The following is a 19,321-nucleotide window of genomic DNA, read 5'->3' as shown; positions in this document are numbered from 1 at the left end:
GTATAAGGACAAGAGGGATGTCCTTATGTTGACCACCATACTCCATGACAACAGCCCCCTTGTCAGTGCCCGAGGTACCACACACAAGTCCCAAAGCCACATTGTATATTTTGATTACAATAAGTACATTGGGGGGGGGTATATCTCTCAGATCAGGTCCTGAAACCATACATTGCCAATCGAAAAGGCTAAAGTATGGTACAGAAAATTGGCCATGCAGTTTGTGCAGATGACACTGTGCAATGCATTTGTGCTGTTGCAATCTGCAGGCATTACGGGAACCTTTCTTCAGTTTCAGGAGGTAGTCATCAAGGTCCTAATGTCACTCAGGAAAGTGAGAGTCCCAGTACTTCTGAAACGGTTGGTGTCTGTATTGTCCGGGGTCAACATTTTCCAGCAAAGGTTCCCCAAACAGCAATTAAGGGAAGATCACAAAAAAAGGTGCTGCGTATGCTCCAAGAGGGGAACCTGAAAAGACACACTTTACCATTGTGAAAGCTGGCCTTACCATTAAAGATTGCTTCAAAGAGTACCACACATCCACAAATTCATAAAATTTGTTTTCACTCTGTTGACCTAACACACTTTTATAATCTGATGTACTTGGCACAACTTATGCATAACACCACATTATAAATTCATACACTAGTAAAACCAAAAGCATTATTATCATTACTATAACTATGCATCTAGATAAATTCCTTGAGATGTGTAGTTTCTAAAATGGTGTCACTTGTGGGGGGTTTCCACTGTTTAGGCACATCAGGGGCGTACTCTTGAGAAATTGCACAGCAATTGTTGGGGTCCATTTTCACCTGTTACCATTTAAAAAAAAAAAAAAACTGGGTATAGTAAAATTTTTGAAAAAAAGTGAAATGATTATTACTTTAGCATTGCTTCGGTTCCTTCTTGAATGTGGTTCTGAGACCTTTCAGGGGTGTAGCTTTTACAATTGTCACTTTGGGGTATTTTCTGTCATATAGACTCCTCAAAGTTGATTCAAATGTAATGTGATACCTTGAAAAAAAAATATGTTGGATAAATTAGAAATTGCCTGTCAACTTTTAACCCTTCTACTTTACATCAAACAATTTTTGAAATTTTTTTTGTTAGAAAGTTAGAAGTGGGGTAAATGTTGTTTAACTGTTTTATATTACAAAACTCTGATTTAGGGGCATAAAGATGTAAAGTTTGAATATTTCTAATATTTTCACAAATAAAAGCAAGTCGTGTTGAACAAAATTTATCACTATGATAAAGTACCGTATTATATGTTCAGAAAAAAAAAATCTCCGAATCCGTGGGATCCTTATAAGAATCTCAGAATTAGTGGATCCATATAAGCGTTGTAGAGTTATTACCACATGAAAGATATACCGTATATCTTTATACCGTGTTAGCCAGTTGATAAAAAAATATATTTAGAATTGAGAGTCCTCAGTGGTTGATACCTTTTTAATGGTTAACTGAAAAGATGGTAACAAATTGCAAGCTTTCAAGACTACACAGGTCTCTTCATCAGGCAAAGACTAAGAGAAATTCTGAAGAATCTGTGCTATGTTGTGCATAAATATGTGATTCTTCAGAATCTTTTAGTCTGTGCCTGATGAAGAGACCCGAGTAGTTTTGAAAGCTTGCAGTTTGTTACCATCTTTTCAGGTAGCCATTAAAAGGTATGAACCACTGAGGACTCTCAATTCTAAATGTATTTTTTTACCACATGAAGTGACAGTGGTCAGAAATGAAAAAATTGGTCTGGTCAGGAAGGTGAAAACGGGCTTCAGGGCGAAGGAGACTTTTTGGTTGGACGATGACTGTATAGAAAGCTGTTTAAAGAAAAAAAAAATGCTGTTGAGTTTTTGCTACTCATGATATATGTATATATTTTTTATTTTTTTTAAGGACAGGCCAATAATGGTTTTAGCTGCAGGTTAACAGCACATCAAGCGTTTATATTGTCTTTTCTTCCAGCTTGAGATGCTCTAAATTGGAGCCAGCTAAGCTATAGTTTAAAAACTGTAAACTTGTGTTTCTGTGTCCCATTGAGGAGTACTTTAATTGCAGTCTTTTCCTTTCAGGTATAGAAGAAAGAACTGGCTCTGGGTCTTGGGCAACAAATGACCATAATGGATCCTCATTTGACCAGAGCAGAGTAAGTAGACATCTTTGGATTGCACATGACATGCATAAATGGTGGTGATGCGTATAAACTAATAAAATGCTCTTGGCTTCATAGTCTATGCAATAAAATACATGTGCCGATAGTTAAATTGGATATCTGTGCTGATTGCTGGTTTTGTACTCTCAGGGCTATGGCGACGCCAGTCATTATGGGGAACACAGGGATCTACCATCACATGAAGGCAGTTTATCATCTACCACCTTCCTGTCCTCAGGACTTGCTGGTAAGTTTGTTGACTGCGAACAACTATTCTTATTTTCAAAATACAGAAGTGTCCCATTGTTGGCCTAAACATGAAGTACATAGTAACAGTGCTGTGTAGCAGTGGTGTAGGCTGAGCGAAAGGGGCCCAATAACAAGGATACAAATGTCTCCCTTTAGGTGACTCCTATAGCTCACACAGAACAGTGAGCTGCATTTACATACAATAGTGTAGACCTCATGAATTTGGATTCTTACCACCCATTAAAATATGGATAAGGCCTCTTTCACATTTCCGTCGGTACGGGCCTGTCGCAATGCATCGGGCTGACGTACCGACGGACGTTGTGAATTCTCTGCACGACGTGGGCAGCGGATGGACGCATCCGCTGCCCATTCTGCAGTCTGGGGAGGAGGGGGCGGAGTTTTGGCCACGCATGCACGGTCGAAAATGGCGGACCCGTTGCATTGAACATTTTTTTTTGTGACGACGGTCCGCCAATTGTCGGTAATACAAGTCTATGTGCAAAAAACGCATCCTGCGGGCAACTTTGCAGGATGCGTTTTTGGACACAGAACGACGCATTGCAGCGTCTTCAAAAAGACGTAAGTGTGAAAGAGGCCTAAGACCGGCTTGGAATACGTCTCCTCTGTCATTGTGGTCTGTCAATATTTACTTTTTTTATGACCTTGTATCATAAAGAAGACCAGTAATCGTGACAAGGTTGTTCTGATGGGACACTTGAAGAATTTAACTCAATTTCTGAAACTAGGAAAATAATAAAGTGCTTGCAAGTTCCCTATTAAAAAAATTTCAGTTCACAAGAGTGGGAAGATTTTTAAGTCTATTTTGTACTGTTTGTTGCCTAGATCGCCGACCGCCTCTGCAGGTGTTCAGAGGTGGACAGTTTCCTAAGCAAGGGTGCACACTTGCAAGCTCTTTTCTATGCAGCCTGCAAGTGCTGCTCTAAAGTTGGCTTGATTGCTTTACCCAGCCAGCTTCCATCCCTTTGCTAGCAGCATTTGAGAACCGATCCAGCAATGCAGTCTTTACATTGGTCCGGACTGTCGACCATGAGAAGCACATTGCCCTTTGACAACCAAGAGGCTGGGAAAAGGTGCATTTCTTAGGATGAAAGAAGAAAATATCCCCTACAACTTAAGCTGCATTTCCCCCAGATGTTAAATGACCGTCGATATATGTAAGCAATTCGATAGTCAGGCTGGCCACATTTCCATGCACACCGAAGAATCACCAGTACGATAACCTGTTTACACAGGACGATGTGCTGTCAAAAACGATTATTTTTAAGCATGAATAAAAAGCATTTCACAATAAGCGTAGTGCTCATTCATCGCCTGTACGTTATAAATCTCTAAACAATTTTCTATTTTATTTTTTTTTTGCCTATTTTTATCTTTCTTACAGTTTGAAGAAAACTGCAACTGGTTACACAAGTTCAAAAATGCAATTTATTGTTTTTGTTTCTTGTTTGTCTACAGTCTAAGCCATTTTAGTCATTGTGAGATGACCTTATATTTTCATACTTTTAGAATGAATGTATTATGTGCTATGTTTTTCAGGAAAAAATGAACGACCATCGTACACTACATTTGGCAGAGATCCCGGAATGCCTGGAATGAACCAGGTATTGATTATGTACATGCTTTTGTTTGTGTACGTGTAGCAGAAAAAATACAGCAAGAAATAAAATTAAAAAAACGTGCTGTTCAGTTTTCCACCTTGGTGTGAATTCATACAGGATGGACCTGCTGGCGTCCACCCCCCCTCCATAGATTTGAGAGAATCATAGCAAACACCATCTTTTTCTTTCTTTTCTTTTGACTACCTTGTGAACATAATGGTGGAGGTGCCTGTAGTTGACAAAGTGAAACATTCTATTGTGTAAATCCGCTTCATAGAATTCGAGTCATCAGTGTAGTGTGACACCACTCCAGCATTTTTTTTTTTTAATTGCACTCAATGCCGGAGTGATGCTTTAAATGTAAGCCCCCTGCCCCGAGATATGCTCGGCTTCGCCCCCTTAATCGGTTTCCCTGCCTCTCTGGTCCATCTCCTGTGAAAAGTGAGCTGCTGGCGCGCTCCAGTGTATGCTGAAGCGCGTCAGAGGTCACTTTTCAATACAAGTCTGAGAGCCTTGTTCTGGCCTTGTTCTGGCCCTCATAGCCTTGTATTGAAAGCTTGTGAGCAGAACTTCTGACTTCCGGCTGTCGCCGCGGGACCGGAGCAATGCTGATAACGGGAATATGCCAGAGGGTGAGTATATCACCGGCGCAGGGGGCTTATACTTAAAAAGCACCTGCTCTGAAAAAAAAAGCACCTGTTAGTGGTGCTTTAAACAACCTTTAAAATTGAAATACTTTCTACTTCAAGAAACCATATAGGTAAATAATACCGTCTGCACCATTAGACTAATAGCAAAAATTGCATGAATCAACAAAAAATTACTGTTTAAAACTTGATTTAAATGGCATAAAAACCTCATTGTTTATCTAAAATAAAACTTTGTGTGGGGCCACCTTTTTAGGTGGCAGTGGAGTTGGAAATATGGGGAATTTTGAGATTTGCAGAAATTGGAGGATTCTGCTAAATTAGGGTTTTTTATGTTCTACCTTTTGGTCAAGCTTTTACCATGCAGAATATATAAATGTAAAATCTGAGTACTAATTTTAGATTCTCATTGTCTAAAGGGTATTTCTGGGGTCAGTACATTGGTGGCCTATCCTTACAATTGACAATATGAAATTGGTCAGGCTTTTTGCACCCCCCAATAATCAGCCCCTGCAGTATGTGTGCTCTGTCTACCGTCACACTACTACCACACTAAGAAATAATAATCTATGTGCTTCTGTGTGTTATTTCTTTTTTGTCTGTTTTTTAGCACTTCTGGGGGAAGTTTCTTTGACATCTGGTGGCAATTTATTTTAACCCCTTCCCATCCCAAATAGGGTAGGTGCTGGCTGTGCTATACAGCAAGCTCCTGCGTCGAATGTCAGTGATTGGATCTTGCTATTTAATCACCTAAATTCGGCTGCCTGTCACTGGCATTTAAATGAAGCAAGCATGGTGGGGTGTCCATTGGTTAATGGGTTGCAATTGCAGGGGGAGTATTTCGAAGACCCCCCAACTCTATCTTGTCACTCTTGTTAAGGCGAAGCAACAGAAGACCATGTTTTTCACTATATACTGCAATTGTAAAGTTCAAGTCCCTTATGGTGACTTTTTAAAAACCAACTTTTTTTTTTTTAATGTTAAAAATTTAACAACAATTAAGTCACCCTCTTTATTTCCATTTAAAAATGAATGAAATAAAAATAGGTATATTCAGTATTGCTGCATCTGGAAAAGAATACTCAAAATATCTGTATAAAATATTTCAGAATTACCCCCCCACAATGTGCTAAAAGCTACTTCAGCCTCCTAATTACTATTGAAGTTAATAATAATCTTTATTTTTATATAGCGCTAACATATTCCGCAGCGCTTTACAGTTTTGCACACATTATCACTGTCCCCGATGGGGCTCACAATCTAAATTCCCTATCAGTATGTCTTTGGAATGTGGGAGGAAACCGGAGTACCCGGAGGAAACCCACGCAAACACGGGGAGAACATACAAACTCTTTGCAGATGTTGGCAAAGGTGGGATTAGAACCCAGGACTCCAGCGCTGCAAGGCTTCAGTGCTAACCACCGAGCCACCGTACTGCCCTAGGACAACCTCTTCTTAAACTAAATGTTCGGCCCCCGATAAAATAATAAAGCCTATACCTACATCCAGTGCCGGCTTCATTCCCGCGATGTCGGCACTCACTCTCCCCAGGGCTGTGATGCGATGTTGTGACATGTGTCCCTGGTGCCCTGTCGTCACTGTCCCCGCCTTCGGACAAACTGAACATGAAGAGGAAGCCATGGATGCAGCTGATCTCTTGGACTTCCTCTTCATGTTCAGTTTGTCCGAAGGTGGGGACAGTGACGACAGCGCTGATTGGGTGGCGGGCATCACCTGACGCAACACCGCACTAGAGCCCCAGGGAGAGCTAGTGCTGACATCGCTGGATCGGAGCCGGCACGGGAGGCGAGTATAAGCTTTGTTTTATTAGGGCTGGACATTTACTTTAAGAAGGGGTTGTCCTAGTGCTCCTATACATGGACTAGTTTGGGAACGCTGTCTCTCATCTTTACATTTCGCTGGTAGCAAGCCCACAGGGAATGCAGGGAGGAGGAGAGCAAGTTGTCCCTCTTCTGCTCTACCAGCACACGCAGGCTTGTCAGTCACATCCCTGTGGGATGATATCACCAAAGTGTTGGGATGAGTCGCAGCTCATCGAGCACAGGCGCGCCAAGATTAAACTTCAGTTTTTCAGTATCTAGATAATCACTCATTTTATAATAAAGGCATAAATTAAAAAAAAAAAATAATGGAAAAATCCAGTTTACCCTTCGTCAGTCTTAGGATGCCATCAGTGTGCTTTTCAAGTTTTTCACTGACACTTCGACTTGAGCAAGTGATTTTGATATTGGGCTAGTATCAAAATCAGACATGTCTCAGATATTAAGTTCTGAACAGACCCATAAACGGTCATTTGTTTAATCCATAAAAAAAACAGATTAAACATGCATGTGAAAGCAGCTTATATAGGCTTCCAAGAAAAAGCAAATGCTATACATACCGTACGACAACCTAGTAGCTGCTGTTCTGCAAATTTGTGGAGGCCAAAATACCGTATTTTCCGCTTTGTAAGACGCACTTTATTTCCCCCAAATTTGGGGGGGAAATGGGGGTGCGTCTTACAAAGCGGATATACCGCTTACCGTTACAGGCTGGGATGAGGGGGTGTCCGCTGCTGCTCGCCACCGCTGCCGCGGTTGTCCGCTGCTGCCCTCTGCTGTCCCAGGAGATCCTGGAAACTCTGGTGCTGCGGGGGGCTCTGGCGACATTTTGTGAAAGACCAGAGCCCCCCGGTAGTTTGTCCATGCGTTCCTGTATGACTGACTTCGGGAAAATGGCCGCCGGAATCTCGGGAGATGAGATTTCAGCGCTGAGATCTCATCTCCCGAGATTCCGGCGGCCATTTTCCCGGAGTTAGCTCCAGTATGACTGACTTCGGGAAAAGGCCACCGGAATCTCGGGAGATGAGATTTCAGCGCTGAGATCTCATCTCCCGAGATTCCGGCGGCCATTTTCCCGGAGTCAGTCATACAGGAACGCATGGACGAACTGCCGGGGGGCTCTGGTCTTTCACAAAATGTCACCAGAGCCCCCTGCAGCCCCGGAGACAGCCCTGCAGCCCCGGAGACAGCCCTGCAGCCCCGGAGACAGCCCTGCAGCACAGGAGCCCCCCTGCAGCACAGCAGCCCCCCTGCAGACCCCCTCATCCCACCCTGCAGCACAGGAGCCCCCCTGCAGACCCCCTCATCCCAGCCTGCAGCAATGCTCCACTCCTGCCTCCAGCACCGACCCTGGGACCCTGATCCGTTGCAGCCACAACCCCTGGTGAGTAATAAGACGCATGGATTATAAGACGCCCCACCAATTTATTAAAAAGTTTTTTTCCTATTTTTCTCCTCAAAATTTGGGGTGCGTCTTATAATCCGGAGCGTCTTACAAAGCGAAAAATACGGTAATTCTTTGCCTTTTTAGGGTTCCTACTAAAGAAACCATCTTTTTACTTCAAAATAAAGATCACCATTGCCAATTCCAGCCTTGTTTGAGGGATTTTACAAAACTATTGTTAAAGCCTCCATTCCAAGAGCTATAGCTTTATTATTCCATCGTTTTTGTATGAGGGCTTGCTTTTTGTGGGACGAGGTGTAGTTTTGTATTCTATCATTCACTTTGCCATGTAATGTACAGAACAACTGGAAAATAATTCCAAGTTGGATGCCATTTTCAAAAAAATAAATAGAATAGCATTATTTATCATGTTTTGTTAAGATTCTCTGGTGCCGGGACCGGGCAGTCATGTGTCCACAAATACACTATATGCATACTTCAGCCACTTCCTGGCTAAAAGTGCCGGCCTCTCTCAATTTACTCGTACTGAGCGGGTCCTCGCACATCTAGTCAGAATGAGGCCAGGGGTTAGCCTATCTCATGCTCCCGGCACAGGTGAATCTGCACAGTGCACGCTATGAAGACTAACAAGTCTGCAGTCACATAAAGTGACTGCAGACTTTCACACCAATCCTGGACTACTGTCGCCAAATTTTCCATTAATTTCTGCCAGCACAAGTTCCCTTTAAAGGGAACCTGTCACCCCCAAAATCGCATGTGAGGTAAGCCCACCGGCATCAGGGGCTTATCTACAGCATTCTGGAATGCTGTAGATATGCCCCCGATGTATCCTAAAAGATGAGAAAGAGACATTAGATTATACTCGCCCAGGGGCGGTCCCGCTGTTGGTCCGGGGCCTCCCATCTTCGTCAGATGACGTCCTCTTCTGGTCTTCATGCTCCTGCTCCTGCACAGGCGTACTTTGTCTGCCCTGTTGAGGGCAGAGCAAAGTACTGCAGTGCGCAGGCGCCGGAAATGGTCAGAGAGGCCCGGCGCCTGCGCACTGCAGTACTTTGCTCTGCCCTCAATAGGGCAGACAAAGTACGCCTGCGCTGGAGCCGCAGCGTGAAGACCAGAAGAGGACGTCATCTGATGAAGATGGGAGGCGCCGGACCCGGACCAACAGTGGGACCGCCCCTGGGTGATTATAATCTAACGTCTTTTTCTCATCTTCCAGGTTACATCGGGGGGCTTATCTACAGCATTCCAGAATGCTGTAGATAAGCCCCTGATGCCGGTGGACTTACCTCACCCACGATTTTGGGGGTGACAGGTTCCCTTTAATCATGCAACTTGGTTTTAGTAAAAATTATGTATGTGACTTTTATAGATATTTAAAGCAGTTGTCCAGGAATTTTATATTGATGGCTATACTTAGGATAGGTCTTCAATGTCTGATCGGTCACCTGTCCCAGCTACCAGTGGCAGCCATAAGTGGTTTATTCCAGCTGTATAGTGGCCACATCCGGTATTGCACATCCATCCCTTATTGATTAGAATAGTGGGCGGACCTGGCTGTGGCCAATATGTAATTGGGGAGTTGTGCTGTCTAGCGCCGCAATTGAGCACTTCCAGCTGCCACCAGCAGCAGATATTTGACCTGTTCTAAGGGTCTAAAACTCTTGGACAACCCCTTTAAATTAATTTTCTTAAATGATTTTAATTTGTTTTTATGTTTCCCCTTCTATTTAAGCCTGGATTTTTGCCTGGTGATTTGGGTATAAATAGCCCCAATGCACTTTCGCCCAGTGGAGGAAAGGGAGCTGCTCATTATTATTCATACTCAAGCGGCTCACGGCGGCGGCCAGGAGATGCCAACCTTGGTATATATTTTTATTTTATTTTTCAACTGTAATATCCTGGTAACTGGCCAATTCTGTTAGATGTGCACTGTCTGTAGTAATGTTTATAGATGGCCTAAAATCTGTGCTGATTTGTTCCACTGTGTGGGTATGGGGCGGTGTTATCCCCTCTGTGCTGTGACCATTCTGGAAGGCAGCAGAATCTGCAGATTAACCATCTAACTTTTAGGGTATGTTTCCACGCTCAGTATTTGCTCCGAATAGGACGCTGCGTACAGCCGCAGCGTCTAATCCGCAGCGGCCAGATGTTACAGCATAGTGGAGGGGATTTTATGAAATCCCTTCTCCACTATGCGTTCAATGATGCAGGTGGCAGACCTGCGTATACGCACATGCGGCGCGTCTTTATAGACTGCAGCATGTCTATTTATCTTGCAGAGACGGTCAGTCTCCGCAAGATAAATAGCACAGTCCTATGTATAGGATTCGGTGAGATTCCGCATTTGTGCAATGAACACAGGCGGAATCACCGCGCGTACAAAAGGGGGCAGGGCTTTGGGCAGAGTGGGGTATCTGCTGCGTCCAAAGCGCTGCCTTTACAGAACGTGAAAACATACCCTTATTCTATTAATTTTCACTTGGTTTCCAGAATTTTTTTGGAAATGCTTTTCCGTTCATAGGTTAGTTACTATATAACTTTATTTTCATGCAGATGTGCAACCTAAAAAAGTTCGAAAGGTGCCCCCAGGACTTCCTTCATCTGTAAGTGCTGTTTGTTCAATTTAATCCATTTTAAATCTGTATTGTAATTATGATGTAGAAGTAGAACAAGTGGCAGTAAATATAAGCTCCCAAAGGAGTTGTCAGGGCATAGAGAGTACCTATGAGATGATTCAGGCTGCCTGAACCTTGGGCCGTTATTGCAGCCATGCAATACATACTTTAAAAGGCTGGCCAGTTGTGGTGAGACCTGTCACTTCGGGAGACCAAGTCAGGAAGAAGCCATCAAGGATCTTACCTGTGGAGTAATCCGAGTCGCATAGTGTTCTGCCAGCTTTTTAAAGTATGTTTTCTTCAATACGTCACAGCATTTCTGAGTGGAAGCTATACGGCTGCACTTAGTCTGATAATGCTTCAACGTTTCAGAGAAAGTATACCTTTAAAGCTCATCCTTGTGCCACTGCTGGTGTTTGACAGCACCCCCACAGATCAGCTAATATCTAATCTGGCAGATGTAAGCAGTGTACAGAGAAGAACACCACTGATAAATGCATTGTTCTATGGTTGACTTGTATGGGAGAATCAATAGAAGTGACCATGCTTTAGCCTGGCAACCTCCATTCTCTGCCTCAGTGCATTGGCTCCCCCAAGATGTTTGGACCCTCATTATAGGACTGGATCCCATTTTTATTGGAAATGTATGACATTTCCTGTTGATATGACATAAATATCCAAGTTGGCAATACGACTTTGTCGAAAGAGGTGTCTAAGCAATGGCTTGCACACAAAGACATTGTAAAAGGGAACCTGTCGCCTCGTTTTTGGCTGTTAAACTAATGCCAGTGTGGTGTTAGTGAAGCAATGTGCATCACTAACCTGTTATTGTGAAAGAAAATCTCAAAGTATTATGTTTAATAACACTTGATATCATGTGCTGCATATCCTCAGCGTTCATTTCTGCCTATAACCCTGTGCACACTGCAATCTGTCTGACTGATGAAAGTCATTGTAGGACTCAAACGTTTCTTGACTTTTGTATTGCTTGCACAAAATAAAATTATCTGCTTACAACCCTTACCCGAGTGCCGAGATGTCTACAAGATTTACATGGGATACGATCCTACTTGGGTACCATCCACAGGAGTGCCGTAATTACCATTTTTCATCATGGGTTCCCTTTAATGGCTTATTTCTCTGCGGAGTTATAGTTGCTTGAAGGCATCGGTCTTTAGTTGGAGGTTACCACTTCCAAATCACCATCTCAATCAACAAACCTATGAACATTGGATGTATATACTGTATACTCAACCACAGTAGCTAAGGGATTGGTGAGCAAGTTGAGACTTGTTCCTACAGTTGAAAATTAAACTTACATGTATATAGTCAGCTTAATTTTTAGAGTAGGTGTGGACCTCTGATCTCGACATATCTTGGGGTAAGAAAAATTTAATAAAGTCCAACATACACCATTGTAGGACTGTTCTACCCTACGCCCACCCCCCATACACATTAGATATCGGTCGTCTCAGCTGGTTTTTCTGATTTTACCATACACTGGAACACTTGGCTTTATTAAGCATTGCTGTATTCTCTGAGAGCCAAAATTGTACTACAACTACTTATCTCCCTAACAAAAAATGATCAGCTGCTGAAATCCCAAAGGCCAGATTCTTCTCTCCCCTGACTGTTGCTGGAGAGTCAGGAGACCCCCATACAGATTACTTTCAGCTGATTACGATCTAATATGTATGGGGACCTTTTGGCTGTCTCTGTGCACACGGTATTTGATTCTTCTAAAATGTGACAAGCTGTCAGACATTCATCTAATATGTTTGGCCATAATAAGAGAAATAAGTGGGTACTATGGTCAACCAACTTCCTTTCTTGCCAGCATCAATATCTATACTTGGGTTTTGTTCAAAACCTGCACTCATGCCGGCTTCATTTATGGAGGATTCAATTAATGTTGTTTGGGTTACAAGTTAGGAGACATTAGTGTTTTGGGGGTTACAAGCTAGGAGACATTAGTGTTTTGGGGGTTACAAGCTAGGAGACATTAGTGTTTTTGAACGACTATATTCTTGCATAGAGGTTTCAAGATGAACATAACGGTATTTAAAGGGTTTTCTAGATCCAGTATTAGGAAAAAAAATTTTGCCTGTGTCATCTAACAAAAGCCAGCTGATGTACACTATTGAGCTCCTGCATGTCTTCTAACTGGACCTTGCTGTGATATCAGCATTATAACCCCACAGATACCAGTGTCAATAGTGACAGCAAAATGTAAGTTTGCCAGAGGCAGATCGCTCCCTCAGTCAGTCAGTCGGCACCCATCTGCAGCATGATCGTGGGTTGCTGTAGCTATAGGCTAAACAATTGCCTCTGTGTCTGTCGTATACCTCAGCCTATTGAATTCTGCCTGTCCCGTCAAATACCGGTAGGTTACATAATGCACTGTACTATATAGGTAGTACATGGTATCAATGTGACCAATGGATTTCATGCTCAAGTCACTTTGTGGGATAAGTAAAGAGTTTTGTGTAGAATATAAGCTGGACATCACTATAGGAGTAAAGTTAATGTCAACTTTACTGCATGGTGAGTTCCATGAAAACGATATTAGAAAAAAGCTATTTCAAAATTTTTTTATCTTTTTATGTCCGTAACAAAAATGTTGTTTCCTTAGATGAAAACATATGTACTGTAACCAAAAAGGTACCAGTAAGAACTAGGGATTGTTCCTCAAAAGTCGAACCCTCACCTCCATTTACAGAAAAATAAAGTTATGAATATTAGACCATGGTAACAAGTGTTTTTTGTGCAAAAGTAGGAAAACATAAAGCACACAGGCTTGCTATTTCTGTGCCTGTATTAACCCACATAATAGATATCATGTCTATTATAGTTAACAGTAAATTGCAGTGATATATATATATATATTATTTTTTTTCCCTGCTGGTGAAAATGTGTAAATATTAGTGCTCAGAATATGAAAAGTAAAATCCTGTCTCACCAAAGAAATTGTAAAATATAATAAAGCCATATAAATTTGGTTTTGTCATATTTATATTAACACTTTGTCCAGCCTGGTAAATGGTGTAAAATGGAATAGTGGCAGAATTTCTGTTAGTATTCCTCCCAATAACGATATGCACCCTAAAATAATTCCTCTGGCAAATGCAACTGATCCTGAAAAAATAAGCATTTGGAATGTCACAAAGAAAATGTTAGTTCATAAGAGCCCAAATTGCTTGTAACACCAGGGGCTTAAAATGGCTAAATGAGAAAACGTATTTGGTTATCGCCACGTTTATGAAAGGATGATCTATCAACACTTCAAAGCAAAATAAACCTGTACATTAAAAGCCTTGGAGCAAAAATCCCAGAATTTAGTTTGTTTCCTGTTTCTGTGCAACGCTACCAAAAATGCAAGCGATCAAGACCTCGCTACCAGTACATGCTATCTTGCCCCACAAGACCTTAAGCCCTCACGCAGGTCCAATGAAACATGGAAACGTTACAGCCTCCGAAAATGGCAACACAAAGTTTTTATTTAACAAATTTCTGCCCAAGAAATCTTTACAACTTCGCTATTGCCATAATAGTACTGACCTGGAAAATCACGTTTGCCGTGTTGTTTTCAATTTTTACAGTGCATGCTGTAAAAACAAGACCATAAAAATTGCTAATGAAATTGCATTTTGTTTGTTTATTTTTTTCCAATCCTTTCTACTACACCTGGAACTTTCTTTTCCTATTTCTCAGTACATTACATGGTAAAACATATGGTTGAAAACTGCAACTCAACCCACATTAAACAAGCCGCCTTATGGGTATGTCAGTGGAAGAATAAAAAATGGTGGCTCTTGGAAGAGGGGGTGAGAAGAAAATGTACACCAAAAAAAAAAAAACCTGAAAATCACCCGGAGAGAAAATACGGTAGTTAAAGTTTCTTGTAAAAAAAAAAATAAAATCCAAGTTCCAATGGTCTTTCATCCCCCTTTTCCAGCTGCTCTGTAAAACATGTAAACACATGGCCTAGCTGTGAAAACTCTAACCTGGGGAGCAGAATACCTAGTGGCAGCAGGTTTGCCTTACATCTCCCCATGTGGTATATGGCCCTCTCTGCTTTAAGTCCCATACATGTGAAATCACACAGTCAATCATGTTTGTGTCAAGATCCCAGTCTTGGCTCTCTGCTATTGATTCACCCACCCCACTTTCCCAGCCAGACACAGCAGAGGAAATGACTTCACTCTCCTGGAGGGGAGAGAGCCCCCTCCCATTCCACCAGTAACAGGGGCTGAGGAGGGGGGTTGTGTGATTTACAGCTTCCTGAGGAACGCTTAACTCTTTCACTTCCCCTAGGTATTCCATACTTTTACCATGGTACAAGACGGAAATAAACCCCCGTTTCGCATTGCATTTATTTCTAGATACATTTTCGTAGCGTTTTGTGCGCGATTTTATTAGTTGGTTAGATTTTTTTTTTTTTTTTGTACTTGTGTTTTTTTGTTTTTTTTTCTGTTTTTTGTTTGAAATCATCAGCTGGCTGAATGAATATGCAGAAGCACCTCACCAGTGTGTGATAGCTGCTGCCTATTTAGCACTGGATTGATTTGATCTGCCATAGGATGGATCTCTTTGCGGAATGCCTGCTAGTATTCTGGCCGGAGGTGTAAACAATATACAAGACAACATGGGGTTAAGCTGGATCCAGTGAAACTTGATCCCATAGTCTGGGACAGGAGCTGGAAATCCCTCCAGGGAGGGGGAGTTGAATTCCACAATGCCAGTAGATGGCTTCTCCATATATCACTAGCTGATGTATACTGTTTTGGTGAACAGCTTTTTTTTTTCTTTCTGCTTTTTGACCACTGAACTGTGTTTTTCATACAGATTGTGCTGATCACGCCTTTATTCTGCATTTGCGATCTTTCTGTACACCAGTTCTTCGCATAATTTCTCCTTCCTGGCTTTTATATTGCCCTTTTTTCATTGTGGAAGCACATCCTCTGCTCCCAGCTGCCCTAATTGTTGGCCTAGTGCCATGATACAGCAGATGGCACTAGGAGTGTGCGCTAACCAAGCGACACACACAATAATGGAATTATGATGGCATTATGATTTTTATTCAGCTTAGATTTCCCATACGTTCATTTTCAGACTTCTATGATGGAAAAGTAATTAGTGTTATTTATACAGTGAAGGAAATAAGTATTTGATCCTTTGCTGATTTTGTAAGTTCGCCCACTGACAAAGGCACGAACAGTCTATAATTTTAAGGGTAGGTTAATTTTAACCTTGAGAGATAGAATATCAAAAATAAAATCCAGAAAATCACATTGTATAAAGGGTGGGTGGAAGGGTCTTCTTGATATGCAATGCTCTCTCGCTTGGCGTTTTCCAGGATTCCCATAGAAAGGAATAATGACCCATGCACTGCACCTCTCCACATCACTGTTCACCTAGAGGCCAAAGTGAAGCGTTTACTGTAGGTTGTACACCACAAATGAGCGCGGAGCTCAGCATCTGGGCTACAATATGAAGTGTTTAATAGTCATGAGGAGTTATCATATCAACTGTGTGGCATATGTCTATCACAACAGTATTATTTCTAATCACTTATGTGAACCTAGTCATCCTACATTGAATGGATTTGGTAACTATTAGTGTTTGGATGATGGGCCTAGGCACATTAGGTGTAGACATGTAACACTTAGTAAACAGTTTTCGTCCTTCCTGATAATTCTGCTTTGCATTCAGGTATACCCTGCTAATTCAGGCGATGAATACAGTGGAGACCGTGGAAATTACACTTCAAAGGCCCCAAACTCTGTTTACCCTGGTACATTCTACATGGCAGGTAAGTGCAGATATGCTCCCAGTCATGTTTCTGTTGTGTGAAGTTCATCCTTTTAAAAAGACCTTCCGAGATGCTTTAAAATGTCTACCCTGGCATTGTCACCACTAAGAGCAGTGATTTGGCGGCATCATATGAACGACGGTTGTGACTTCACCTCTGCAGGACCTCTGCACCTCTCGTGTCTCCCCTTTTCCTCATAGTTTGTAAGCTTGCGAGCAGGGCCCTCGTTCCTCTTGGTATCTATTTTGAACTGTGATTTCTGTTATGCTGTAATGTCTATTGTCTGTACAAGTCCCCTCTATAATTTGTAAAGCGCTGCGGAATATGTTGGCGCTATATAAATAAAATTATTATTATTATTATATAGTTAAGTAAAAGTTACACCTTTTCTGCTGTTAAATTTTAGTAAGCACAGCAGTATCCCCCAGTATTTGTTGTAATTTTTAATGTCACACTTATTGATTAACATTTAATAACTCTTTATGGGTAATGTAATTCTGCTTTTTTTGTCTTTGCAGCAATGGAGCATTGAGGGTTTGCTTTTTGCAGGTTGCCTGCTAGTGTTTATTTTGGGGTTCATATGACCGTGTTTTTTTTGTTGTTGTTTTTTTTTAAACATGATAAATAATACCGCTATTCTATTGATTTGGCCTTACAATGGCCTCCATATTTTTCATGTCAGTAAGCTTATAAGGATTTGCCAGGAAGACCCAATAAACTGCCTGGGAGTATATAAATGTCCATAATGCACTGCACTACATCCATAGTGCGGTGTGCTGGTGCAAAATTTGGACCTGTGCCCCCACCTCCATATTGTTCAGATGCCTTTGTAGCGTTCTAGATATTCTCTCCATGTAAGAATGTCCCATCCTGGCCCCTTCCTTTTATTATGTCTCCTGTTCTAGCCTCTATTTGTAATAATGTGCTCTGTCCTGATATAATGTCACCCATCATGACCCCCTTACTGTCATGTCCCCTGTCCTGGCCCCTTCCTGTAACAATGTCCCTCATCCTGGCCTTTTCCTGCAGCAATGTCCCACATCCTGGTATAATGTCCCCCATCATGGACTCCTTTCTAACATAATGACCCCCATCCTGGGCCTCATCCTGTTATGACCTCCATCTTGTAATGGCCCACATATTGGGCCCTTTCCTTGTATAATATCCTCCATCTTGGTATAATGCCTCCCATCCTGGGACCCTTCATGGTGTAATGTCCATGCTGCCGCTCTTTTCCAACAGATTAAAAAGAAAAAAAAACTTTTTTACCTTCCTCCGCTCCCACAACATGCAGTTTCCTCTCTTATATCTCATAGCTGACTTAAGCGTGCCAGTCATGAGCAGCAAATGACGTCCCTTCCATGTGCCGCTTGTGACTGGCACGCCGATGTAAGCTGCAGGCCCTTGGCAGGCAGCATGTATTGTACAACCAAATTCGGACTTACTGTATATAGGTAAGTAGCCGAAAGTAGAGAACCGTATATAGTAGTAATAATAATTAATCCTTGTTACAAACCATTAAAATACAAATGAGACACTAAAACATAAACAGCAAAGTGTCCAATAGGGGATCTATAGATGTCATTATTTCCAGAAAGAGTTGTATAAGAAATGTACAAGGTTAAATAACCATATATCCCATATTCTATAAGGTATGTAGTAGTATAGGACCGGGGTGTTGTGCAAACAAGCATAAACATGCAAAAAATGTAAAAAAAAAAAAAAAAGTTTAATTAGACAACGATCTATTGAATAGGAACCAACCTAAGGATCATTTGTTCCATACACTGAACAATAGTAAGATGTAAGGCCCTTTACCTGAGCACAATTAGACATTAAAAGGAGAAGTCTATATGGATTAGGCGTCCTCCTCACCCCGACGTACGTTTCGCCTGTTGCTTCTTCCGGGGACGTGGCAGCATGTATTGCAGTGCAGGGAGTCGGAGGAACTCTTCATCTGAATGTGCATCTTCGGATTCGCATCCAGCTAAAATAGGCATCGCAGTCACACTTTCTGTGTCGACGATCATTGCTTGTTCCCCTGGTGTAGTGTAATTCGTAAGTAATCAGACAATCAAAACGTTCAGCTCCCTTTGTGGGTTTAATGAGTATTTAGGGAAAATAAATTTGCTTGTGGGTTTGTAAATGTAAGGCTTTTACTCAATTAATATGGAGATGAAGTTGTAGTATACGATTTTAATTTTTCTCCCACATTTGTTTTAGTCCCATTAAACTCTACACTGGGCCATGGTTTAGTAACGATGCAGTGTTTAGGTTTTCAGTATTGGCAATGGAATTCTGTATTTATAGCTTTTAAGGGTTAATGAATAAATACAATCTAACCCTGATCTTACTTTGTGTTAACAGATGGGCTTCACAATTCATCGGATATCTGGACTCCCTCTGGTGGCATTGGACAGGGCAGTTACAGTGCCATTCTAGGTGGCTCTCAACCTTCTCTTTCCCAGCCCTCAGGCTTTAGTGGCCTGCACCCCCATGAGCGAATGGTACTTAATTGTAAAGTTACATAAAATAAGTTACACCACATGTAAAAGAAATGAGTATATTCGTAGAAAATGGTTATAGCTTCAGTGTAATTCTTCTCTCTCCTGCTTCTGTAATGTGTCTGCAGCTGGAGATTAACATAATGCATGTTACTGGTGTATGACTTCCATAACCTGTAATCCTAGGTGCCGCATATTATATAGTTGGATATAATGCCATGCACAATAACCATTATCCTTTTGAAAGCAAAATGAAGTTTTAGATGAAGTTGACCCCTTTTGAATACGTTCAGTTTTACAGATTTTGCTTCGTTTCTCAGGGTTTCCAGATGCATTCCAGTGAGGTGAATCCTGCAGTTTCCTCAAGTTTTCCTTCTGCTTCAGCACAGTATGGAGTTTCAAGTCACACATCTCCCATCAGTAGTGGGGATAATATCATAGGTATGTTGTTGTTGTTAATACGTTATT

The 19,321-nt window shown here is 41.7% G+C and overlaps 1 protein-coding gene across 7 annotated transcripts in view; it reads left to right on the top strand.

Annotated features, from left to right (window-relative positions):
• The window catches only part of TCF3 (transcription factor 3), a 128,416-nt gene that overhangs the window by 70,768 nt on the left and 38,327 nt on the right, over positions 1 to 19,321 (top strand). For 6 of the 7 annotated variants that reach the window (XM_069740641.1, XM_069740638.1, XM_069740640.1 and 3 more), the window contains exons 4-11: positions 2,079 to 2,152; positions 2,309 to 2,405; positions 3,968 to 4,032; positions 9,655 to 9,784; positions 10,476 to 10,525; positions 16,250 to 16,349; positions 18,717 to 18,856; positions 19,174 to 19,294. In XM_069740641.1, the coding sequence (XP_069596742.1) occupies positions 2,079 to 2,152; positions 2,309 to 2,405; positions 3,968 to 4,032; positions 9,655 to 9,784; positions 10,476 to 10,525; positions 16,250 to 16,349; positions 18,717 to 18,856; positions 19,174 to 19,294 (777 nt within the window). The remainder of the gene's footprint in view (positions 1 to 2,078; positions 2,153 to 2,308; positions 2,406 to 3,967; positions 4,033 to 9,654; positions 9,785 to 10,475; positions 10,526 to 16,249; positions 16,350 to 18,716; positions 18,857 to 19,173; positions 19,295 to 19,321) is intronic. The other variant, XM_069740642.1, reaches the window with a different exon arrangement.

This window comes from Ranitomeya imitator, chromosome 1 (assembly GCF_032444005.1).
Source record: "Ranitomeya imitator isolate aRanImi1 chromosome 1, aRanImi1.pri, whole genome shotgun sequence".
In the NCBI taxonomy this organism is placed as follows: Eukaryota; Metazoa; Chordata; class Amphibia; order Anura; family Dendrobatidae; genus Ranitomeya; species Ranitomeya imitator.
The sequence above is the reverse complement of the archived record's forward strand: the minus strand, read 5'-3'. Positions and strand labels throughout refer to the sequence as shown.